Source organism: Haematobia irritans, chromosome 4 (assembly GCF_050003625.1).
Source record: "Haematobia irritans isolate KBUSLIRL chromosome 4, ASM5000362v1, whole genome shotgun sequence".
Classification (NCBI taxonomy): Eukaryota; Metazoa; Arthropoda; class Insecta; order Diptera; family Muscidae; genus Haematobia; species Haematobia irritans.
In genome coordinates, this window is record NC_134400.1 from 166,201,736 (window position 1) to 166,228,688 (window position 26,953).

Consider the following 26,953-nt stretch of genomic DNA (forward strand, 5'->3'; position numbering starts at 1 on the left):
ATGCTAATTCTACTCCCTGTGCAAAATTTCAATTAAATCGGAGTAAAAGATTGGCCACTGTGGTCATATGAGTGTAAATCGGGCGAACGATATATATGGGAGCTATATCTAAATCTGAACCGATTTCAATTAAATTTGGCACACTTGACTACACTACTAATTGTACTCCTAGTGTAAAATTTCAACCAAATTGGGGTAAAACTCTGGCTTCTGGGACCGTATTAGTCGATATCGGCGAAATATATGGGAGCTACACTTGACTATAGTACTAATTGTTCTTCTTCTGCAAAATTGTAAGCAAATTAGGGTAAAACTCTGACTTCAGGGGCCATATAAGTCCATATCGGGCGAAATATATATATATATATATATATATATATATATATATATATATATATATATATATATATATATATATATATATATATATATATATATATATATATATATATATATATATATATATATATATATATATATATATATATATATATATATATATATATATATATATATATATATATATATATATATATATATATATATATATATATATATATATATATATATATATATATATATATATATATATATATATATATATATATATATATATATATATATATATATATATATATATATATATATATATATATATATGGGAGCTATATCTAAATCTGAACCGATTTCTTCCAAAATCAATAGTCGATTGGACTAAAGTCCAATTTTGAAGTCGATTCGACTAAAACTGCGACGTAGACTTTGATTACAAAAATGTGTTCACGGACAGACGGACAGGCTATATCGCCCATCCTGAGCATTTTTGCCAAACACACCATATGTCTATCTCGTCTCCTTCTGGGTGTTGCAAACATATACACTAACTTATAATACCCTGTTCCACAGTGTGGCGCAGGGTATAATGAAAGCTCACAGTTCATTTTGCTCCGAAAAAAATGATGGACATATCACACCCAAAAAAAAGTGAACCCACCTTGGAAGAAAATCTAGGTTTATTTTAGAAAATTTTAACTAAAATAGTTTTCTAATTGCAACATGTTATAAATAATTTAATACTTTTTATCAAACTGAAGAAATTTTTTTAAAAATAATTAATTTTTTTTCGGTTGTTTAAAAAAATTTCATATGTTGAAAGAAAAAATTGGATATAAAATTGTTTAAATGTCTTTAGCGCTGTACGAAGTTAAAGACAGGGACAATTTTAGTAAAATTTACTCATTTGAGAAACTTATGAACTCAATTTAAGCAAACTTCTGCCATTTTAGGAAAATATGAACTATTTCATTTTATAGTAAAATTGTGCACTATATTTGTATACAATTTTTTTTCTTATTTTTAGTTCACGACATTAAAGTTAGCAAAAAAAAATTTTCAAATAAGGAACATTTACTCATATTTTCCAATATTTAACTAAAATCAACTAATCTTCATGAACTAAAATAAAGTTCAGTTGACATTAAGTTAAGTGCACATACACTTAACAAAGAGAGCAGCAAGAAACCAAACGAAAGTGCCATCCTTGTGACATCACCGTCACTGATTATTATGCTGAAGTACCGCTGTAAAGTCTTGTGGACCATACAAAAAATCGAGTAGGTTCAGCGGTTAAAACTAAAAGTTTCCATATGTAATAAGTACTTTTAGTTAATGTGGAATCACAATGGACTCAATAGTCTAAGTGAGCCTGAAAATAAATCAGGCTGCCACTTTAACCTAACATGCAAAAAAAGGATCGTGGAAGCATATCCTGAAAGTTTTGAAATCCGTACAACAAGTAATAATGGTTAGGTTAGTTGACAACCCGATGTGATACCACAGTGGTGAACTTCTATCTTATCACTGAGTGCTGCCCGATTCCATGTTAAGCTCAATGACAAGGGACCTCCTTTTTATAGCCTAGTCCGAACGGCGTTCCAGATTGCAGTGAAACTACTTAGAGAAGTTTTGAAACCCTCAGAAATGTCATCAGCATTACTGAGGTGGGATAATCCACCGCTGAAAATCTTTTTGGTGTTCGGTCGAAGCAGGAATCGAACACACGACCTTGTGTATGCAAGGCGGGCATGCTAACCATTGCACCACGGTGGCTCCCTACTACAAGTAATAATAACACCCATTTAACTGCAGTCTACAAATGAAGTTGTGATGGCAGCAGCGGCCGTTCCACATATAAGGTGGGTATTAAGTTCGAGTTTAGCCGCTAAAATCGTAATTTTTTCACGATTACTTTCCTTTAATAATCCATTTTAAGGAATACAAACTTTGTGAAAATTTGCTTTGGGATATTCCCCATCAATTTATAATGAAATCTGCAACAAATATGTATAATTTTATGACTTTTTTATTGATTTAGTTTTCACTTTAGTGAAAATTAGCGGATAAACTCGAACTTAATACTCACCTATAGGCAAAAAGTGCAGAACGGTTCGTCACTTAAAAAAAAAAAAAAAAAAAAAACAATCGTCCTTCTTTTACACGATACTGTCAACCAATCAAAATCATTCGGACTTTATGCAATGGAAACCGCCGAATTTTTTGTTATTCTATACCCAATTCTATTCACAGAATTTTTATTCATGGAGCAGACATAATCAATAATTTTTCGCTTCCAAATGGTATGATGTCCGAAATAACACGCGAAAATATACGAGGAACAGAACGACGGAACGGAAGATATAATCAATGCTCTTTTTTATCTTCATTGCCCAACGGCTCATCAAAAAATTCTGAACGTACGCAAACAATGATTAAAGTCAAGGAAATGAACTAAAATAGAATTAAATTGGCTTTAGTGGTTCACATTTTTTGAGTGTAATTACGGTGGTTGCAAATGTTTTGAACAGCACTGTAATTATTAAAGCTACGTTTTGCGGCTGAAACCATTTTGTATGTAGCAAGTGAGGACATTAAATAATTAGCTTTGCTATTCGTGTGAAATTACCCCGAATGAGAGCATTCATAATCAAATTTGCGTAAGCGTTTCTTGTGGTCCTTTCTCCTATTTCATTGGAAAGAGGTTTCTTATTACAAAGCAATTGTGTGTAAGTTAAGACTTGTTTGTTGCTACCATTTACCACGTAACAAAAACAAAAATTTAATTTTCTTAACGTTTCAATGTTTTGGTCAAAGAAATCCTGGTATGCTGTTAGCTTTCGCATTGTTTTCCCCATGTTTTCAAATATCAACACTTGAATCATTCGTAATTTCTTGCCTTTTCGCAAAATGGAAGACAGTTTGTTTTTTCTTAGCCAACAGTTCGGATTTTGTTTTAATTGTGGAATTTGTTACATGTCTAGGTTTCTTTCGTCAGAATTATGTCAGAATTTCATTTTCATGCCAGAAACCACACAAATATCTATGGCGTACATTTGTTCCAAACCTTATTGTACTTATTTAAATGGAACAATTTGACATCAGAATGTGATAAACGTTTTCGATTGGCCATGGGTCAAGACTAAAGGATTTACAGTCATGACCACAACACTGAAAGAAAGGGGTTTGTTTTGTTTTTTGTGTACGTTATTTAAATGAACTAAAAAATAGAAAAACAATTATGCTTAAATGAAACATTAAAATTTACTAAATACATAGTTTTTACGCTGATAGAAAAAAGGCGGTACGTGGCCATTACCATTTGTTATTAATAGGTTGACATACGGTTACCATTTGATACCAATTTATATCAAATCGTTACCAGCCGGTATTATTATGGTATTAACTATCGAGCGATTACGATATGTAGCCGTTGCCGAAAACTAGTTAGTCACCTTTGTATTTTATTCTTTCACATAATACAAACGACAATGTTTGTAGGAAAATATTACAACAAAAAAACAATAATTCTGTGAATATATCGAAGTCTAGTATTTTTTATTATTATTAATATTTACTAATGCGAACATTCTTTCATTAGATTATAAGTGGCATACACATTACTTCCACAATAGACAAATTGATGGTTGCAGTGCATGCGATGGGATGGGATGGGGAGTGATAAAAAAACGGGTTTTTTGAATGTCGATTTTTTCGTTTTTTTTTTTTTTTGTTTTAAAAAATAAAGAACCGGTCCAACTGGGTTTTCCCAAAAACGCTTCATTTAATATAATTGAAGGAAAAATGCCGTGGATAAACATTAAAATATTTGATTTTTTAATTTTTGGTCCCATGTGTTTTTTGTGAATATTTCTTAAATGTTATATTAAAGACAATGTTGAAGAGCACCGAAAACTAAAAATTTTCTTATATATACTGCATTTGTCATTCTAGGAATCTTTTTTTTTGTCTTTCAAAATATTTGCAAACAGAGCTTATTTTCTACAGAAAATTACACCAAATTAAGTCGAATAATCGCCTTTATTCCTGAAGTCGCCCTCGCTCTCGCCGTCGCTTTTAAGTCGTCCCGTCATTCAGTTGGTATTCCTATAGAGTGGCAACGGCGACGACGACAATTACTTTTTGTACCAATTACATTACTCGGTAATAAAAGGCCGATATCCCTAGAAAACAATCAGTTGATGTGGAAAAAATTAATTTTAATTTTTTCGGTTTAAAATATTTTTATTTCTGACGCAATTCTAAGTCGGAAAATCAAGAAAAAATATTAAATGTAACGCGGGAAAAATGTGGATATATATTCAAGAACAGTAAAAGCTTCCAAAACTATAACAAGTATATACGGCCGTAAGTTCGGCCAGGCCGAATCTTATGTACCCTCCACCATGGATTACATAGCAACTTCTAGTAAGGACTGTCACCCACAATCGAATTACTTGAGGTGCGGTAGCACTTGCCGATGGCAAGCTATCTTAACATAAAACTTCTTAACACCGTCTTCTAAATTGTAAGTTAGTCTATATTAAACAAAAAAAGGCCGATTAAATACGTACAGTTTGTCAAGAAAGTGTTTTGACAATGGGATAAAAATTATGTTTTGTTCCAAAATTAAATATAATGAAATTTTAAAAAAATATTTTATTATGTATTTTGCAAAGTATACATACGTACACAGAATTAAAAATTTAATAAAATATTTAATATTTCAATTATTTCTAGAATTTGAAATATTTGGCAATGTCAAAAGACTTTCTTGACATACTGTATATAATTCAGTTTGACAAAATTTTCTGTATATGTAATTTTGTGCACAAAGTACAGCTCGCAATTTAAGTCCGATCGTCCTCAAATTTGGCATAGGGCCGTTTCTTGGGACAGAGACAATCGCTATTGGTTTTGGAAAAAATCGGTTCCGATTTAGATATAGCTGCCATATATATCTATCCCCGATTTGGGGATATCAGCCAAATCGGTTCAGATTTAGATATAGCTCCCATATATATCTTTCGTCCGATTTAGACCCATATGACCACAGAGGACAAAGTTTACTACCGATCTTCGTGAAATTTTGCACAGAGGGTAGAATTTGCATTCCACCAATGCTTGGTAAATTTGATTGAAATCGGATCAAATTTAGATATAGCTCCCATGTATATCTTTCGTCCGATTTTTATTTTATTTTTATTTATTTATTTCAGTCTTTGGATTTGCATTACAATCCTTACAGACTAAGCTTATTACTAAAAATATATAATATCTAATGATTTACAAAAATCAAATAGTGTAGAAGAAAAATCCAACCTAAAATTTGAGATCCGATTAAATTCCTTTAAAGCACGCACAATTGGTTCATTATATGAATAGTTGCTACGATGAATTGGAATGAAGAGTAGGTTTTGACGACGCAAATTATGGCAGGGAATATTAAATTGTATTAATTCAAGCAAATCTGGAGCATCTATGATACCATTAACTATCTTGTACAGAAAAATCTGAGATAAAAATAATCTTCTATTTTCTAGTGTCTTCATACCGATAAGTCGACATCGGTCCGAATATGACGGTTCAGGATCTGTGAAAGATATTGAACTCAGGGCAAATTTAATAAACCTCTTCTGAATGCGTTCAATACGAGTAACATAGCACATATAAAAGGGATTCCAAATCACACTGGCATATTCTAATCTAGATCTAACCAATGACATGTATATATTTCTAGCAGTATAGGGATCTAAAAAGTCCTTACAATGCCTTTTAACAAAGGCTAGCATTGCATATGCCTTTGGCACAATGAAGTCAATATGACCCACAAATGTAAATTTAGAATCAAATATTACTCCCAAATCCTTCACATTATCAACATCTTGAATACAAAAGGAATCTATAAAATAATTCGTAGAAATCCTAATCCTGGCCTTGCTAAATGTGACCTTAAAACATTTAGCTACATTAATATCAAGTCTATTCTCTACACACCAATTCACAATATTATCTAAATCATTCTGTAGTCTAGAAAAGTCAGCATAAGATTCAACCCGTGAAAAAATTTTCAAATCATCAGCATAAAGTAGTATATTCGCCCACGCAACACATTCAGATATATCATTAATAAACAATATAAAAAACAGAGGTCCTAAAACACTCCCTTGTGGAATACCGGATGTGGCCCTATATACATCAGACACATAATTTTCTATTCGTACATAACAAAGTCTATTACACAAATAAGAAGAAACCCATCTCAAAAAATTAGAATGAAAACCTAAACAAGCTAACTTTTTCAAAAGTATACTATGTATCACACGATCAAAAGCCTTCGACAAATCCATATAAATGGCATCAACGCAACTTCCAAGCTCAAAAGAAGATATGCAATATTGCGAAAAAATTGTTAAGTTCGTAATGGTCGAAAGACCCCGAACAAACCCATGCTGATTCATCGATATTATCCCTTTAACATGAAAATACAATTTATCGTAGATAATATGTTCAAATAACTTAGAAATATTACAAATTTTTGAAATAGGTCTATAATTGCAAACATTATCTTTTGAACCTGATTTATGTACAGGTGTTATCCACATTACCTTCCATCTATCAATAAAGACACCCTCTTTCAGTGATCTATTAAAAATATGTAGAAGTGGTAGTAATAGGGAAGAGGAAATTTTTTTTATAAAAAATGAACTCAACCCATCACTATCAATACGATTAGTTGACTTTAACTTTTCAATACCTGCGAGAACATCACAAGTCTGAAGTTCCATACAACCTAAATTCAAATACGAGTTATCATAAATTCTAACGGAACCTGTAAAACTACTATCACTGACAAAATTAGTCCTAAAATAATCAGCAAAGATGTTGGCAGTTTCTTGCAAAGAATTCGAGGACTTATCACCGAAATACATCTTAGAAGGGTAATCTGAATGCTTTCTTTTAGAATTAATAAAAGTCCAAAATGTCTTGGGATTATCTTTAATATTTGACTCTAAACCCAACATGTATTGTCTATACAAAAACTTATTCAAAAAGTTGAACTCCTTTGAATATCTAACATAGAGAGATTTATGAAAACTATCATTCGTGGACCTAAATAATTTATGGTGCTTATTTCTCAGATTTTTCAGCTTTTTCAATCCACGCGTATACCACGGTAAATTATGTATCCGCGGCTTTAAATGAGGAATATTCGCACTACAAATATTAAAAATAGATCTCAAAAATTTGTCGTAGCAATCTATTACATTACTGTCATTAAACAATTGTTTCCAATTAATATTACTTATCAAAGCATTAATAACATCGAAATTACACTTATTAAAATCAAAACCACAAATATAAGAGGTGGACTTATGATAGGCATAAAACTCAACAAAAATCTCTAATGGATTATGGTGCATATCGGATCTCGAAAAGGGCTGCATACATTCAAAAATATCATATTTCAAATCATGATCAATAAAAATTAAATCCAATATCTTACAAAGACGATTAGAAAACTTATTAATTTGAGTTAAATTAAGACTAAATAAACCATCTATTACATTGATCTCAAAGGGCTTATTAACATTGGAAGCCATAAGCATATTCGAATTTCTATCAAGTGACCAAACAACATTACTCAAATTGAAATCCCCTAAAACCAAAAACTTACTCGAATAGAGATCTTGAGCCAACTCTATAACATTATTTATGTGAGCATCATACAACTCATCAGAAGATCTTGGCGGTATATAAGAGACACACAAAACCAATGTACCACTATCACCAGATATAGAAATACATAATTGATCTATTATAGAATCAGAGCAACGCATGGAACATAAAGATGTCCTCAATTCCCTCCTTACTGCAATCATAACGCCACCTCCCTTTCTACATCCCGTCGTTACAAAATCTCTATCCTTACGATAGACTCTAAATACTGACTGTTCAAAAACTTCCTCATCTAAAAAAATCACTATTTAGCCATGTTTCTACAAGAACTATAACATTGTAATCAGATTTAAGAGATTCATTGTAAATGTCACTTAGCTTAGACCTTATTCCTCCTACATTCTGATAATATATCTTAAGCTTATGAAAACTTGAACTAGCAAAGCCTATAGATTTGCAGGTTCTAGGCGACGATTGACTAAAAAATTGAATGGGCGAACTTTTACATCAGCAGGCCAAATCGATGGATTAAAAAGAATTTCATAAAACCCAGCAGAAATACCTAATTTGAACGATATTCTACTTAAACTATTAGGATCAACACCGTTCTTAACTAATCTAAAACATTCAATATGCATACGATTGATATTAGCATACTTTTCAACATAACATATGATATCATCGACAGTGACCGTAGGTTTAAAAGATAACAGGTGAACCCACTTTTTCGAAGCCACAACATCCAGTTCTGCATTACTATTATGTCCAAATACTATACGAGCTTGTTTTCTATTTCTGTTGGATTTGTTATCACGTAAATTTGTAGCTGGTAATTCAACACCATCCTGCGATGAAATCGATGGTACAAAATTTTCAGATATAGCAGTACGCAAAAACCCACAGTTATCAACATTGTTCCCTTCAGCACCATTAAAGGCATTGGCACTTTGTTGTTGGTGAGAGTCAGTAGTTACCACATCAGAGAGAGCCAATCCAACATTTTGACTCAACAGATTAACATTATTTTCATTTGTAATACACTCTACAGCCGAAAATGCAATACATTTATCTACAGTCACCGAAGCATTTGATTTGTTTATTCGGTTCACGCTCATGAGATCTCTGGCACGAGAATCATCATTTATAGGTTGATTATCCGTTATTACAGATGTAGTTGTAGCAGTAGATAAAAGAGATGACGGCTGTGAATGAGAAGATTGACATAAACCACGACTCTCATTCAGTATAAGAGTAGCATTAGCAGACGTCGATTGTTCATTTTGACGAATGAAATGGCTCTCACTGTGTGCATTGTTGTTGGTAAATAAGCGAAACTGGTTTTTCAAATCAGCAATTTCATGAGACAAAGACGAAATAGCAGCAATAACATCTTTAGCACCTTTAAGACAATCATCACAATGGTAGACAATATTTTTTGATTTCTTCAAGAGCTTATATTCCATCTCATTATCAATGCCAGCACACAATTTATGCAATTTGGAAAAGCAAATTTTACATTTGATGTATATATTTGAAGCAAGTGGTTTAAAGCAACTTGTACAAATTGATTTAAGCGGCGATGACATAGCGAGATTGCGACTTATTCAAGCGAAAGCAAGAACTAAACTGAACTTATATGGCCACAAAAGCCAGAGTTTTGCCGTGATTTGCTTCAAATTTTGCACAAGGGGTACGTTTAATAGTATCGTTAAGTGTGTCAAATTTTGTTAAAATCGGTTCAGATTTAGATATAGGTCACATATATATCTTTCGTTCGATTTAGACTCATATGACCACAAAAGCCAAAGTTTACTACCGATCTTCGTGAAATTTTGCACAGAGGGTAGAATTGACATTCTACCAATGCTTGGTAAATTTGATTGAAATCGGATCAAATTTAGATATAGCTCACATATATATCTTTCGCCCGATTTGGACTTACATGGTCTCAAAAGCCAGAGTTTTGCCCTGACTTACTTCAAATTTTGCACAAGCGGTACTTTTAACGATACTATTGTATGTGCCAAATATGGTACGATTCAGATTTAGATATAGCTCCCATATATACGTACACCAGAGTTGGGGAAATATGATAGACTGTTACACATTTTAGACCCATTTATGTTATGTGGCAGCCCGATGTATCAGGCTCACTTGGACTATTCAGTCCATTATGATACCACAGTGGTGAACTTCTCTCTTATCACAGAGTGCTGCCCGATTCCATGTTAAGCTCAATGACAAGGGACCTCCTTTTTATAGTCCGAACGGCGTTCCACATTCCAGTGAAACCACTTAGAGAAGCTTTGTAACCCTCAGAAATGTCACCAGCATTACTGAGGTGGGATAATCCACCGCTGAAATTAACTAGATAGCGTTAGCCGATTTAAATTTGAATTCTAGAGATTTTGTAGAAGTAAAAAAATGGTCTCCTTTATATAGCTTTAGCAAATGTGAAGTAGTTGAGATGGTAACACAAATGTTGGCCTACATAGGGGTGAAGGGTATAATATAGTCGGCCCCGCCCGACTTTAGTCTTTACTTACTTGTTTATAGAAATAAAATTTTACAAAATATTCTATAGAAATAAAATTTAGGCAAATTCTCTATAGAAATAAAATTTTGATAAAACTCTCAATAGAAATAAAAGTTTGATAAAATTTTCTATAGAAATAAAATTTTTAATTTTACAATTATTAATCGAGCTTTATGGACAGATTTAGATTAAGGAACATGATTAATAGAGTCATTGAAAAGAAAACGCCAGATACAAATCTATACACGCCTGGACTGTACATGTTCAATTTGTAAGAGGAAAATTCCCAAATGTCTTCTCCATAAGGAGTTAGCATAAAGAGCCCAAAATTGAGTTATCTCTCCCAGACAGATCTATACTAAAGGCTGTGGAAAGATTCATTCGCCCGAATCGAAACATGTACAGTCTAGGCGTGTATAGATTTGTATCTGGCGTTTTCTTTTCAATGACTCTATTAATCATGTTCCTTAATCTAAATCTGTCCATAAAGCTCGATTAATAATTGTAAAGTTAGATATAATGCATTTGGACGTTAATTGCCTGTTTCGGTATCAGGCTACCATGAAATGAAATAAAATTTTGATAAAACTCTCTATAGAAATAAAATTTTGACAAATTTTTCTATAAAAATAAAATGTTGACAAAATTGTCTATAAAAATAAAATTTCGACAAAATTTTGTGTAGATATAACATTTTCATATAATTTTTTATAGAAATAAAATTTTGATAATATTTTCTATAGAAATAAAATTTTGGTAGATTATTTTTGGCGATATGGATCAATTTTTGTGTGATTGACGATCGGCTATATATAACTATAGACCAATTTTGCATGGCTGTTAGTGGCCATATACTAGCGCAATGTACCAAATTTCAACCGAATCGGATGAATTTGGCTCCTCCAAGAGGTTCCGGAGGTCAAATCTGGGGATCGGTTTATATGGGGGCTATATATAATTATACCAAATTTCAACCGGATCGGATGAAATTTGCTCTTCCAAGAGGCTCCGGAGTTAAAATCTGGGGATCGGTTTATATGGGGGCTACATATAATTATGGACCTATATGAACAAATTTCTGTATGATTGTTACAGATGATATACTAACACCGCGTACCAAATTTCAACCGGATCGAATGAAATTTGCTTCTCTAAGAGGCTCCGCAAATCAAATTTGGGATCGGTATATATGGGGGCAATATATAATTATGGACCGATATGGGCCAATTTTTGCATGGCTGTTAGAGACCATATACGAACACCACATACCAGATTTCAATCGGATCGGATAAATTTTTCTCCTCTAAGAGGCTCCGAGGGTCAAATCTGGGGATCGGTTTATATGGGGGCTATATATAATTATGGACCGATAGGGACAAATTTTTGCAAGGTTGTTAGAGACGATATACTAACACCACGTACCAAATGTCAGCCAGATCGGATGAAATATGCTACTCTTATAGGCTCCGCAAGCCAAATCTGGGGGTCCGTTTATATGGGGGCTATACGTAAAAGTGGACCGATATGGTCCAATTGCAATACCATCCAACCTACATCAATAACAACTACTTGTGACAAGTTTGAAGTCGATAGCTAGTTTCGTTCGGAAGTTAGCGTGATTTCAACAGACGGACGGACGACGGAATTTCGCCACGACCCAGAATATATATACTTTATATTTTTCTATAGAAATAAAATTTTGATAAAATTTTCTATAAAAATAAAATTTTGACAGAAGAAATAAAATTTTGACAAAATTTTCAATAGAAATAAAATTTTGACAAAATTTTCTTTAGAAATAACATTTTGACAAAATTTTCTTTAGAAATAACATTTTGACAAAATTTCCCATAGCAATAAAATTTTGACAAAATTTTCTATAGAAATAAAAGTTTGACAAAATGTTCTATAGAAATAAAATTTTGACAAAATTTTCTATAGAAATAAAATTTTGACAAAATTTTTTATAAAAATAAAATTTTGAAAAAAATTTCTATAAAAATACAATTTTGAAAAAAATTTCTATAAAAATACAATTTTGACAAAATTTTCTTTAGAAATAACATTTTGACAAAATTTCCCATAGAAATAAAATTTTGACAAAATTTTCGATAGAAATAAAATTTTGACAAAATTTTCTATAGAAATAAAATTTTGACGAAATTTCCTGTAGAAATAAAATCCATACATTTATGGAAATTCCCCACCAAATCCCCAAGTTCCCAACTCAGAAATGTCATCCCCATTCACGAAAAATATCTCCAATTTGGGGGAAAATCCCCAATACTGGCAACACAGCTTGTACTAAACATAATACCGATTTGGTATTATTTGGTAATACCGCACTGTTTATACATGAATACGTTGTGTACCGCTTGTATCTAGCGTTACCGTTGGGAATTTTCAAAAAGTGGCACAAAAAGTGGTAAGCGTCGAAAAATTTTGCACAATTTACTTCTTATTAACTTATGCAAAAAAAAAGTAAATACTGCTATGAGGTGAAGTTAAAATAATTTTGCGATTCATACAAAATTATTTGTTATGCGTTTATAAAATAATCAGGCCTTTCAATTATATCTTTAAATTAATTTAAACAATTTTCGGGTAAAATTTTAGGATATTAGCTCTAACTTTAATAATATCAGTTTCAGGGATGTTTTCTGAAATAATTTATGATTTGGTTTTGTGACCTATCTATATTTTCGTAATTTCTTTAATATACAAAGAATTTTTATAGTCGATATCTGCTAAATCACTAATTGCAATATAACTCTTTTATAAAATTTATGTGTATTTGTAATAGAATAATTTTTGCACCGATAAAAATAAACTGTTTTATAGGAAGAATAAACTAATTCGTACGAAAATTGAACTAAATTTTACTCCACATTTTGAGATTTCCACAAAGCGTTGTTAAAACCTGGAAAATTTGATGCCCTGTTGTATTTTTTAACTGCAGTTCTCGAAATTACACCCTCTTATAGAAGAAGAAATTAACTAAAATTAAAGAAGAAAATCATTGGCGCCAAATCATGACCATTTTAACCATACAGTAGTTCATTCTTATTATTTTTGGGAATCGTACGAAAATTTTCATATGCTTTAGTTCATATTGAACTTATGTGTACGGTCATTGAACTTTGTACTCACGTTTAGTTCTTAAAATGTTTGAGACATACTTAAAAAAAAAACGAAATTTTCATTGGGCTGTGGAAAATTTTGCAAAAAATAATAAAATTTAACTACAAACAAATAATTTTTTGCAATAAAAATAAGTTTAATTTAGCGTTAGTTTAACTACGAAAATTTCTTTCTGTGTGTTAAATATTTTAAATAAACAATTCGATTCGCTTTGGATAATATATGTTAAACTAAAAGTCTAAGATAAATCGTATTTGAAAGTGCATTTTGGATTCTTTATACTTTTTCTTATTTCTTAGGACAATTTTCTTCCAACTTTTCTCTAATGAAGTAATGCTTCAATACTGTCCACTGTTCCAGCATGCAGTTTTAGGAATATAGTCTGTCGAATTGGAACAATAAGTCTCAAGGTGAGATTGCAATTTTTTTAAACTGAGGCCTTGGGATCCATCATCACATATTCCTTACGGTCGCAATACAAACCTTAAACATTTTCATATTTATCATTGACCTGCCACAATAAATTTGGCATATTGAAATTAAACGTTTACCAAATAAATTGAATCATAACTGTTCACCTAATAATAAGAATTAATGGACGAAAGCTGTTTATCGTTGGTGCACAATATTCAATCTTTATGGTGATAACTACCCATAAAATTTAAACTTTAAAAAAAGGTGGCACATATTAACTAACTTCCGAACCAAACAAGCTATCGACTTGAAACTTAGCACAAGTAGTTGTTATTGGTGTAGGTCCGATGGTATTGCAAATGGGCCATATCGGACCATTTTCACGTATAGCCCCCATATAAACCGACCCTTGGCTTGCGGAGTCTCTTGGAGGAGGAAATTTCCTCCGATCAAGTTGATATTCGGAATGTGGCGCTATGATCTTCAACATTCGTGGGGATATTGGTCCATATCGGTCCATAATAATATATAGCCCCCATATAAACCGATCCCCTGATTTTGCTTGCGGATCCTCTTGGAGGAGCAAATTTCATCAGATCCGGTTGAAATTGGGTATGTGGTGTACGTATATGTCATCTAATAAACATGCAAAAATTGGCCCATAACGGTTCAAAAGAGGCTTATATATGTTAATCTGCCTTTGTTTTTTTTTTCTAACATAGTCTCCATATGGACTAACTTGCAATTTAGAGGATAATGTGAAGAAGTGTTAAGATACCTTGCCATCGGCAAGTGTTACCACAACCCAAGTAATTCGATTGTGAATGACAGTCTTTAGTAGAAATTTCTACACTGAAAAAAATATTGTCGTGAGGTCAAAGATTTGATGTCTTTACAATACGAATGCAAATTTTGCTTAGCATAGAAGACGCATTTCTCTAATATAAAGTTTTTTTCCTTCTCCAAAAGTCGATAAACTTTTCAATGAAGTCGTATTATCTTTATAATTAAGTGATTTCATTTAAAAATGGGTATCATAACAGGAAAGAGAAAATGTTTGGACTAAGGTCAACTTGACTTTAATAATTCAGAAAAATTCTTAAATTTTAATGAAATTGTCTTTAAATTTGTTGTCTTTTTGCATATTGACTACAAAGCAAAAAATCGTTCAAATATAGGACATGTTTTTCAACACTTTATTTTAAAGACGGGTTTTACTTGAAACATAGCATAATTTATACTGGAAGTCAAGTCTTAATTTAGACTTTGATAGCATATGAAGAATTTGATAGCATATGAAGAAAAACAAAACAAAAAAAGCGAAAAATTTAAATTTGCTTCCTAGAAGCATGCACACAAAACCCGCAAAACCCGGGATCCACCGTGGTTCAATGGTTAGCATGCCCGCCTTGCATACACAATGTCGTGGGTTCGATTCCTGCTTCGACCGAACACCAAAAAGTTTTTTTTAATTGATACTATAATTTCTGTGATTGAAGACATTTCAATTAAAAAATTAATTGGATCAATTAATTTCGTGATTGAATCAGAAAAAAAAAATTGTGTGTGGTGACATTTCTGAGGGTTTCAAAGTGGTTTCACTGTAATGTGGAACGCCGTTCGGACTAGGCTATAAAAAGGAGATCCCTTCTCATTGAACTTAGCATGGAGTCGGGCAGCACTCAGTGATAAGAGAGAAGTTCACCAATGTGGTATCACAATGGACTGAATAGTCTAAGTGAGCCTGATATATCGGGCTGCCACCTAACCTAACCTAAACGCAAATTTAAAAGAGAATTGTGCCTTAAAAGTATCCTTACTTGTATTCTCCACTTCTTTGGCTCGGAATCAATACCAACATTTTTACAGTAAAGTCGAAATCTTTGGAACCGGGCATGCTTTTTTTTCAGTGTACGCAATCCATGGTGGAGGGTACATAAGATTCGGCCTGGCCGAACTTACAGCCGTATATACTTGTCTTTTCAGCTATTTTTTTCTTCATGTGATATCAAAGTCATTTACCAAAGGGTTAGCGACAAATTATATTTCCAAATTCAAAGTCGGCTTTAAGTAGAAATTATGCTATGTTTTAACCCTTTCACTACCGATGTCCACTTAGAAGGACATTCGAAAAAGACACCAAATTCTATTTTCCCACTTAGTTTCTATTTATTTCTCAATGTTATTTTAAAGTAGAGGCTTTAATCTAAATAAGCGATGAATATTTTCAATATTGGTGAGCTATGAAATACATTTTTATAAACTTCTTTAACAATGAACGAAAAATACGAACATTTGAGAAAAATTTTCTACTGTATGTTTCTAGTAAATGAACATTCATACAAAAACTATAGCTGATATTGTGTCGGATTCTTTATTGTATTTTTGCTCACACTTTGAAAGATATCATAGGCTAAATAGCGCTTATTTTCGTAAGGCCATTTGGTCACAATTCAAGAATCAACTTTTCAGAACAAGCTCATATAGCACTTGAAGTAATTGAGGTAGGTTCTCAAAATGACAATTTTTGTTCTATATGCTGTTAGTACAAGTAAAAATAGAAGAAAAATTAAAGTTTTTAACATTAGGTTTATTTCGGTAGTGAAAGGGTTAAGTAAAATTTAAAATTAAGTATTGAAAACCATATCCTACTTTTTAAAGCTTTTTTCGCTTTGTACCCAAGATACAAAAAAGTCAACAAATTTAAAGGGGATTTCATTAATATTGACGAATTTTTCATTTTTCATTAATATTGACGAATTTTATTAAAGCAAGTTGACCTTAGTTCTAGAAAATTATCTTTCATGGCAGGATATCTATTTTTAAATCGAATCGCATTCGTATTTCAAGGACATTAAATCTTTGGCCTCACGACATTTTTTTTTCAGTGAAGTTAAGCTTCTCGCGAATTAATCTCCTAAATTTAATCAGCTTTTTTGGAGTAGTCTACTTTTGAGAGAGTAATTTATATGTTATACTATAGCCAGAGTTAAACGAAAAATGTCCACATTTATTTTATTTGTTTATTTAAGACAGATAAGTGATGTGCACTTTTCTGAGCGCCCAATTGCTGTACAATTTGCCTAAGCTTTAGACTTGCCTCTTTGCTTTTGATTCAGTAGCATAATGGTTTGCATGATAACTTTCTAACGGACAAAGCAATCCACCGCACATTTTCGTATATGGCAATTCTTTGAAATGAAAGTATATTGAATAGTTCGTAATAACTTTCAAAAAGCGTGAACTGAATGCCTTCTACTAATAAAACATATTGTTATCATTGTCGCTAAATTTTAACATTTCCAGACCGTTTCGAATGATTTCTCAAATGACAATAATTTGCATGTGCGCGGATGTACGCCTGCATTGCTTACCACCTAAACGTATGGTAAATGCGGTTTTATGTTACGTATACGCATTCAAAAGGCCAAGTGTAAGATGAGACCAAGCGAAACCAATTATAAATTAACTCCTACTCAAATTCATTTAGTAATTAGGTATTAGGCCGAATACATTAAATTAAAAATACATCATATTCAATATTGGCGAATTTCATCATGGGATTATTTTATACATTTTTACACTATACAAGAAAAAAATATAATGAAATATATAAACATAGCGATAGGCGTAAGTGGGCGAAACATTATTCCGTGGCGAACCAATACAACAACCTTGTCGACAAATATTTCATCTTTACTTGTTTCCAAGTGATTTTGATGTTAATATAGCATGATTTTTCTATATTCAAGATTAGAGTTGAATAAACACATGTTATATGTTAACCCTTTCACTGCCGATGTCCACCTGGGAGGACATGACTTTAAGCGTCGATTGTACATGATCCTTGAATGCTTTATATAAAAGTTTTTGTTGAAGTATGTTAAGGGCGTCCTTCTAATATTAATTTAACAGTTGTATATAGTCGAACATGTGTTTCGTCAGTGCTATGCAATTTTTTTTCTATGAAAAAAGTGAAATACCCATTTTTGTCATTTCTGAATTGCCTTTGTGCCATTAGGAGACCTATTTATAGTATACAATTGTTGATTTTTTCTGTATGAGAGAAAGTGTTATTTAACTAATGGACATAAAAAAATTTAAATTGGGTGTGCGATATATACAGTGTAAGTCGATTAAGTCATGTCCTCTATAGTGGACATCGGTAGCTAAAGGTTGCACAATTTATACAACCGTTTATATAGTATTATGTTAGATCAAAAATGTTTTATGGAATGGCAATATTCGAAATTATTATAAAAACAAGTGAGTAAAGCAGAAAGTCGGGCGTGACCGACTATATAGACCCTAAACCACCCCTACTGAATTAGTAAACATTGTTTGTGGGGTATCAATTGTATAGGTTTGGGGAAAAAACGCATTTCTACATTTAAGAACATTAAGGGGTACATGGGAGTTTTATTACAATCTGAACAGAAATGTTTGATATTAGGAGCTATAGTTGATTCTGAACCTACAGACTTAGTATGCCACTAATAAAGGGTGATACAGTCAAAATTTGGTCAATATAAACTTGACGTATTTCTTTCAATTTTGCATTTAAAAAACCAAAACACCCCTCATTCCTAAAGAAACACGGTTGTTCCGTACTGTTTTGGCCGGATTTGGCATCTTGCCATTACGGTAAAAAGACCATGGAGTGGTACGCCGCCAACAACGTGCAGGTGGTTCGCAAGGACAAGAACCTTCCCAACACGCTAGAGCTCCGCCCAATTGAGAAATACTGGGCTATTGTCAAGCGGAACCTAAAGAAGACCAAAAAAACTGCTAAGGACGAGCAGCAGTTCAAGGCAAACTGGCTTTCTGCGGCGAAGAAGGTGGACAAGGTGGCTGTACAAAATCTGATGGCAGGTGTCAAGCGTGAGGCCCGACAATTCGGATTTGGAAAAGCGAAAGTCTAACTGAATATTTTTCCTGAATTTTATACTAATTGAACTTGAAAAAGAAATTTAATTTGATTTTTTAAATAAACGATTTCACCGATTTACACGCGTTTTTCCTTGACCAAATTTTTACCGTATCACCCTTTATTGAGTCCATTGTTAAAAAACATAAAATCGCTCAATTAGTATGGGTAATAAAGCCAAATTTCTTAAAATAAGATAATAGATGTATGTAAGAGCTACATGTAGGTCTAAATACAATCAGCACATACATGTACATTCGAAATTTGATCAACATTGGTTAATAAATAAGTGTATATGGAGATATATCTAAAACTGAACCCATTTCGATGATATTTCCCAGATTTCGTTGATACCACATAAGGTTACCTTGTGCGAAATTATACTAAGATCGGGTACTAAATAAGGCTATTATAGTCAGAAATAAATTTGTAAGGGTAATTTTATCAAAAACGGGAAATACATATATATGGGAGCTATATCTAAATCTGAACCGATTTGGATTATATTTTGCAGGTTTTATTGATATTACAGGAGATTACCTTGTGCTAAATTTGAGTAAAATCGGTTTATAAATGAGGCCACTACGGTCAAAAATAAAGTTATAAGGGGCAAATTTTTGAAAATTGGGCGCTACATATATATGGGAGCTATATCTAAATCAGAACCGATTTGGATGATATTTTGCACATATAGTCAGTACTATAGGACATTATAGTAAGCCAAATTTGAGTAAGATCGGTTGATAAATAAGGGTTTTATGGCCAAATTTCTGAAAATCGGGCGATACATACAAATGGGAGCTATAGTTAAATCTGAACCAATTTCGGTGATTTTTTTTTTGCACATATAGTAGGTACTATAGAAAATAAGATGTGGCCAACTTTGGGTCAGATCGGTTGATAAATAAGGGACTTATGGCCAAATTTGGGAAAATCGGGCGGTACATATATATGGGAGCTATATCTAATTCTGAACCTATTTCGATGAAATTTGACACACTTAAAGGGTGGTCTATTGGATTACTTTGTGGCAAATTTGACGCCGATCGGTTAGTAAATGAACGCAATCTGACCCCATTTATCGAAATCGGGCGATACATATATATGGGAGCCATATCTAAATTTGATCCGATTTTTTCCAAATTCAATAGCGTTCGTCCTCGTGCCAAAAACACGCCACATACCAAATTTTATCAAAATCGGGTAATAATTGGGACCGGAATCCTGCGAACAACAGACACATGGACGGACGGACGGACGGACCCCAAGCGCTAGATCGACTCAGGAGGTGTATATTTTATGGGGTTAAAGTCAATATTTCTGGTAGGCACATTTTTTGGCAGATCAAAGTTATTATACCCTGACCACTATGTGGTTTAGGGTATAAAAAGAGATTGCATGTGACTCTGTAAATCGAATAGCAGTTGGAAAAATAGGAACTCGACCCAAGATTAGTGAAAATGATTCAAGCACCGAAAAATATAAATTTTCTAGCTAACCGGTTCGTAAAACAAACAAATATTCATCCGATGTACAGTGGCGTGCAGAAATGAGTACATAACTATTTTTTTTTTTCATTTCTAAACGAATAAAATAGGCAAGAATAAAGAAACTCAAAATAATTTTATTTTTCCCTTTGTTTTGTTTTGTTATTGTTGGTTTTGTTCTTTAAGCATTGTTGTTGTTTTTTTATTTCAGCTTAAAACCATACATTGACTAAACTACAAGAGTAGCTTAACCAACAGAGGAAAAGAATGTTTGTCAAATTTATTTGGGCAAAGCCCTATAGACTGCAAGATGGTTGGATGGACGCACGTTTCGGAATTACCACATTCCTCATCAGCATCCTCTACTTGCAGCAAAACTATCAACCAATTATCAGAATAAATTCAGGCAGTTTATTAAACCCAACAAAAACCGCACTTGAACCCTCCGAAAAAAGGTTTTACATTGATAGCCGGCTTATGCCGAAATAAATTCGAAACAAACATATCTCTTTTCCTATGCCACTGTCAAATCATCGATTTGAATTCACATGGCTGGGTTTATTTTGAGCGTGCCTCCTCTTCTTTTTCCATTTGTTTTGTTTTGTTATTGTTGGTTTTGTTCTTTAAGCATTGTTGTTGTTTTTTTATTTCAGCTTAAAACCATACATTGACTAAACTACAAGAGTAGCTTAACCAACAGAGGAAAAGAATGTTTGTCAAATTTATTTGGGCAAAGCCCTATAGACTGCAAGATGGTTGGATGGACGCACGTTTCGGAATTACCACATTCCTCATCAGCATCCTCTACTTGCAGCAAAACTATCAACCAATTATCAGAATAAATTCAGGCAGTTTATTAAACCCAACAAAAACCGCACTTGAACCCTCCGAAAAAAGGTTTTACATTGATAGCCGGCTTATGCCGAAATAAATTCGAAACAAACATATCTCTTTTCCTATGCCACTGTCAAATCATCGATTTGAATTCACATGGCTGGGTTTATTTTGAGCGTGCCTCCTCTTCTTTTTCCATTTGTTTTGTTTTGTTATTGTTGGTTTTGTTCTTTAAGCATTGTTGTTGTTTTTTTATTTCAGCTTAAAACCATACATTGACTAAACTACAAGAGTAGCTTAACCAACAGAGGAAAAGAATGTTTGTCAAATTTATTTGGGCAAAGCCCTATAGACTGCAAGATGGTTGGATGGACGCACGTTTCGGAATTACCACATTCCTCATCAGCATCCTCTACTTTTCCTCTGTTGGTTAAGCTACTCTTGTAGTTTAGTCAATGTATGGTTTTAAGCTGAAATAAAAAAACAACAACAATGCTTAAAGAACAAAACCAACAATAACAAAACAAAACAAATGGAAAAAGAAGAGGAGGCACGCTCAAAATAAACCCAGCCATGTGAATTCAAATCGATGATTTGACAGTGGCATAGGAAAAGAGATATGTTTGTTTCGAATTTATTTCGGCATAAGCCGGCTATCAATGTAAAACCTTTTTTCGGAGGGTTCAAGTGCGGTTTTTGTTGGGTTTAATAAACTGCCTGAATTTATTCTGATAATTTGTTGATAGTTTTGCTGCAAGTAGAGGATGCTGATGAGGAATGTGGTAATTCCGAAACGTGCGTCCATCCAACCATCTTGCAGTCTATAGGGCTTTGCCCAAATAAATTTGACAAACATTCTTTTCCTCTGTTGGTTAAGCTACTCTTGTAGTTTAGTCAATGTATGGTTTTAAGCTGAAATAAAAAAACAACAACAATGCTTAAAGAACAAAACCAACAATAACAAAACAAAACAAATGGAAAAAGAAGAGGAGGCACGCTCAAAATAAACCCAGCCATGTGAATTCAAATCGATGATTTGACAGTGGCATATGAAAAGAGATATGTTTGTTTCGAATTTATTTCGGCATAAGCCGGCTATCAATGTAAAACCTTTTTTCGGAGGGTTCAAGTGCGGTTTTTGTTGGGTTTAATAAACTGCCTGAATTTATTCTGATAATTGGTTGATAGTTTTGCTGCAAGTAGAGGATGCTGATGAGGAATGTGGTAATTCCGAAACGTGCGTCCATCCAACCATCTTGCAGTCTATAGGGCTTTGCCCAAATAAATTTGACAAACATTCTTTTCCTCTGTTGGTTAAGCTACTCTTGTAGTTTAGTCAATGTATGGTTTTAAGCTGAAATAAAAAAACAACAACAATGCTTAAAGAACAAAACCAACAATAACAAAACAAAACAAATGGAAAAAGAAGAGGAGGCACGCTCAAAATAAACCCAGCCATGTGAATTCAAATCGATGATTTGACAGTGGCATAGGAAAAGAGATATGTTTGTTTCGAATTTATTTCGGCATAAGCCGGCTATCAATGTAAAACCTTTTTTCGGAGGGTTCAAGTGCGGTTTTTGTTGGGTTTAATAAACTGCCTGAATTTATTCTGATAATTGGTTGATAGTTTTGCTGCAAGTAGAGGATGCTGATGAGGAATGTGGTAATTCCGAAACGTGCGTCCATCCAACCATCTTGCAGTCTATAGGGCTTTGCCCAAATAAATTTGACAAACATTCTTTTCCTCTGTTGGTTAAGCTACTCTTGTAGTTTAGTCAATGTATGGTTTTAAGCTGAAATAAAAAAACAACAACAATGCATTTTATTTTTCCTTTATTCCTTCTTCAATTCTAAATAAAACAACAAAAAATCTCAAAATAAAAAGTAAAGAATTCAGAGAGATAAATAAACATAACAAAAAATACTCGCATGTACTTAATTTTGCACTCTTCTATACCGGTGTCAGTTGGAACATTTTCTAGTACTTGGTCCATAACCCTTTATTTTTTAATACCATATTTATACGTTTTGGAATACTTTCAACCAATTCCTGTATAATTTCATCTGGTATATTCTGCCACTCCAAATGTACTCGTTCCCACAGGTCTTCTAATTTTGACAGAGTTGATTTGTACAATCCCAGCCGTCTTCCCACGATTGACCATAAATTCTCAATCGGGTTAAGGTCGGGGCTTTGCGCTGGCCAATTCATCACTTGAAATTTTTGCTCACAAAGCCATTTTTTCACTATGCTTCGGATCACCATCCTATTGAAATACGACTTCATCTTCAGGATAGGCACTCTTGGCAACAAACTCGGGAAGATGAGTCTGCAAAATGGCGAGGTAGTCTTCCTTCTTCATTATACCATCAATTTTCTGCAATGGCCCAATGTGCCACCAAGTGAAGCAGCCCCAAACCATGATGCTTCCACCACCATGCTTAACATGGTGACGTTGAATGGTATCACCGGGACGACGGCAGCAATATTGTTTACCCTCCGATTGGAAACGGTTAAATTTTGATTCATCTGACCAGATAACACCTTTCCAGTCATCTGTCGTCCAATTGTTATGCTCTCTTGCAAACTTCATTCGCGCTTTTTGATTCTTTTCGGACAATGCAGGTTTATTTTTTTTAAAGCTGAAACATAACCAATGTTGTGGAGCACTCGCTGTACATTCACTAACTTGCTTACTTTTGGCAACTGTAGTATTTTTCGGCGTTACGGACTTGTTCTGCCTTATTTCTGCCATCATAAGGCGAGCGTCCGCTTCGGTCAATAGTTTTCGGCGGCCTCTGATTTGCTCTTTGGGAGTAGCATTTTGTCTTTTTTGGACACGAATGGCTATTTTCCGCGAAGAATACCCATTATTAGTTAAGGAAACTATATTGTCCTCCACATCGCGCGATAACTTTTTCAATTGAATTTTTACTTGATATTATTGCAGTACATTTCGAATAAAGCTTTAACTCTTACTTTAACTCTTTAACTCATAAAAAAAAAACAAGTAAGTAAAGTCTAAAGTCGGGCGGAGCCGACTATATTATACCCTTCACCACTATGTAGACAAACATTTGACTTACCATCTCAACTAATTAAAATTTGCTGGGAGCTATATAAAGGTTTGCATTTCCAGATACAAATACTTTTAATGGAAATAATTTTTTGTACTTCTACAAAAACTCTAGAATTAAAATTTAAATCGGCTAATGCCCTGGGATGAAACACAATGTTAGTAAAAAATATGAGAAATATGAAGCGAGAGAAATTTTAATGCAATTGTACAAAAGAGATTTATGATTTTTCAGGCGATACATATGTATTCGAGATATAGGACAATTATAGTAATATTTACAATTTTTGCTACTCAGCAGTGGCGATTTTACAAGGATATTGGTTAGATCTCGCCAAGATATGTGGTCAAGTGTGGGTTGTGATATATTATTTGGTCTAGTCGGGCGACATGGAGCCTTATTTAAAACTTATCCGTTCTGTGGAAATTTTGGCATTGCAGTTTGTAGGATATGGCTAAGATATGGGGAAATCATAACAGAATTTTGTGTAAAGTGTGAGAATTTTGGCCATATTTGTATTCTCTGTGGAAACTATCCAGTCAATTAGAGGAAAATCCCATTGAAAATGGGTCTAAAATATGAAACAGTCTACCATATTTCCCCAACTTTGGTGTACGTATATATGGGAGCTATATACAATCTGAACCGATTTTGACTAAATTTGACATGCATAGTTAGAATAATAATTCTGCTATCTGTGCGAAATTTCACGTAAATGGGAGTATAACTTTGGCCCACCTGGTCATATGAGTGCAAATCGGACGGGAGATATATATGGGAGCCATATCTAAATCTGAATCGATTTCAACCAAATTACCTATACTACTAAACGTACTCCTTGTGCAAAATTTGAAGCAAATCACGGCAAAACTCTGGCTTTTGTGGCCATATAAGTTCAAATCGGACGAAAGACATATAAGGGAGCTATATCTAAATTTGAACCGATTTCAATCAAATTTACCAAGCATTGGTAGAATGTCAATTCTAACCTCTGTGCAAAATTTCACGAAGATCGGTAGTAAACTTTGGGCTCTGTGGTCATATGAGTCTAAATCGGACGAAAGATATATATGGGAGCTTTATCTAAATCTGAACCGATTTGGCTGATATTTTGCAAGATTTTCGAGATTCATAAAATATTTGGATGTACGGTATTTCAAGAAAATCGGTTGATAAACACGCTAACTATGACCACATCGGGGATAAATATATATGGCAGCTATATCTAAATCTGAACCGATTTTTTCCAAAACCAATAGCGATTGTCTCTGTCCCAAGAAACGGCCCTATGCCAAATTTGAGGACGATCGGACTTAAATTGCGAGCTGTACTTTGTGCACAAAATTACATATACAGACAAACGGACGGACAGACAGACGGACATCGCTAAATCGACTCAGAATTTAATTCTAAGCCGATCGGTATGTTAAAAGATGGGTCTGTGACCACTATTTCTTGGCGTTACATACAAATGCACAAACTTATTATACCCTGTATCACAGTAGTGGTGAAGGGTATAATAAATAAAAAACTAACCATAGATTTTGGTTTTATGATGAGTACATCAAAAAGTGCAAAATTGAGTACATGCGAGTTTTTTTGTTATGTTTATTTATCTCTCGGAATTCTTTACTTTTTTTTAAGTTTTTTGTTGTTTATTTAGAATTGAAGAAGGAATAAAGGAGAAATAAAATTATTTTGAGTTTTTTATTGCTGTTTTTTTATTCGTTTAGAATTGAAAAAAAAAACAAAATAATTATGTACTCATTTCTGCACGCCACTGTATATCATATATCCCAAATTCAAACCTTAAGGAGTTTTAATAAAGGATTTAATACCCAATTTGTGTTTTTGAACTCGTAAACCAGAACTCGGATAAAAAAGTTATCAAAACTAAGCTTTCGATTATTGAGGAAACAAGCAATTCTATCGATGATTACATATCAGATCGTGTATTATAATCACGCTTAAAGAGATGGTGATCAAGTAAATGCTGAATAACATAGCACAAAACATAAAATGTTTACTAAAATGAAAATTTGGGAAACATGGATACATTTTAGAAGACAGTTTATGAAGTCAACCTATCCTATAAGTATTTTGAAAAATACTTCCAAACATTTTGTTTTTGACAATGTTACTTATTTTCCAAACAATAGCTATATACTATTATTTTCCAAAATACATGAAAAAAAAACAACATTTTCAAAAAGAATTAAAGGTCACGTATTAAAATGTGTTTAAGTATATTTATGTGAATTGACTCCTTTGACTACCAGTGTCCACCTAGGAGGACATGTTGCTACATCCATGTTTACATAATTGTACTTCCAAAATGACTAGAATAAACTAGTTCTGAAAAAAAATTGATTTTGCGATGGCTACTTTTAATTCGGTAGTGAAAGGGTTAAGTTATTTCAAGGAAACAAAACATAATTCTACGTGGCCAGATAATAACAATGCCAAGTGATGAGGTCGAAACTGCTGTTGAACCCATGACCCTTTGCATGCAAGGTGGGC

General features: G+C 33.1%; 2 protein-coding genes across 2 annotated transcripts in view; both read right to left on the reverse strand.

Annotated features, from left to right (window-relative positions):
- Positions 1–26,953, reverse strand: part of CNMa (CNMamide) — an 85,973-nt gene that overhangs the window by 21,288 nt on the left and 37,732 nt on the right. The gene's annotated exons all lie outside the window — the stretch shown is intronic.
- On the reverse strand, positions 23,623–26,745 carry LOC142235852 (uncharacterized). The gene is made up of 2 exons (XM_075307106.1): positions 26,710–26,745; positions 23,623–24,270 (listed from the first exon to the last, which is right to left on the reverse strand). The coding sequence occupies exons 1-2, from the start codon at positions 26,743–26,745 to the stop codon at positions 23,623–23,625; spliced, it is 684 nt and encodes a 227-aa protein (XP_075163221.1).

Excerpts from the sequence above, each read along its gene's own strand:
- LOC142235852 (XM_075307106.1), bottom strand. The coding sequence starts at position 26,745 with ATGGATGTAGCAACATGTCCTCCTAGGTGGACACTG. Across the intron at positions 24,271-26,709 it reads GTCCTCCTAGGTGGACACTG|TTATCGCGCGATGTGGAGGA; the intron begins GTAGTCAAAGGA and ends CAATTGAAAAAG.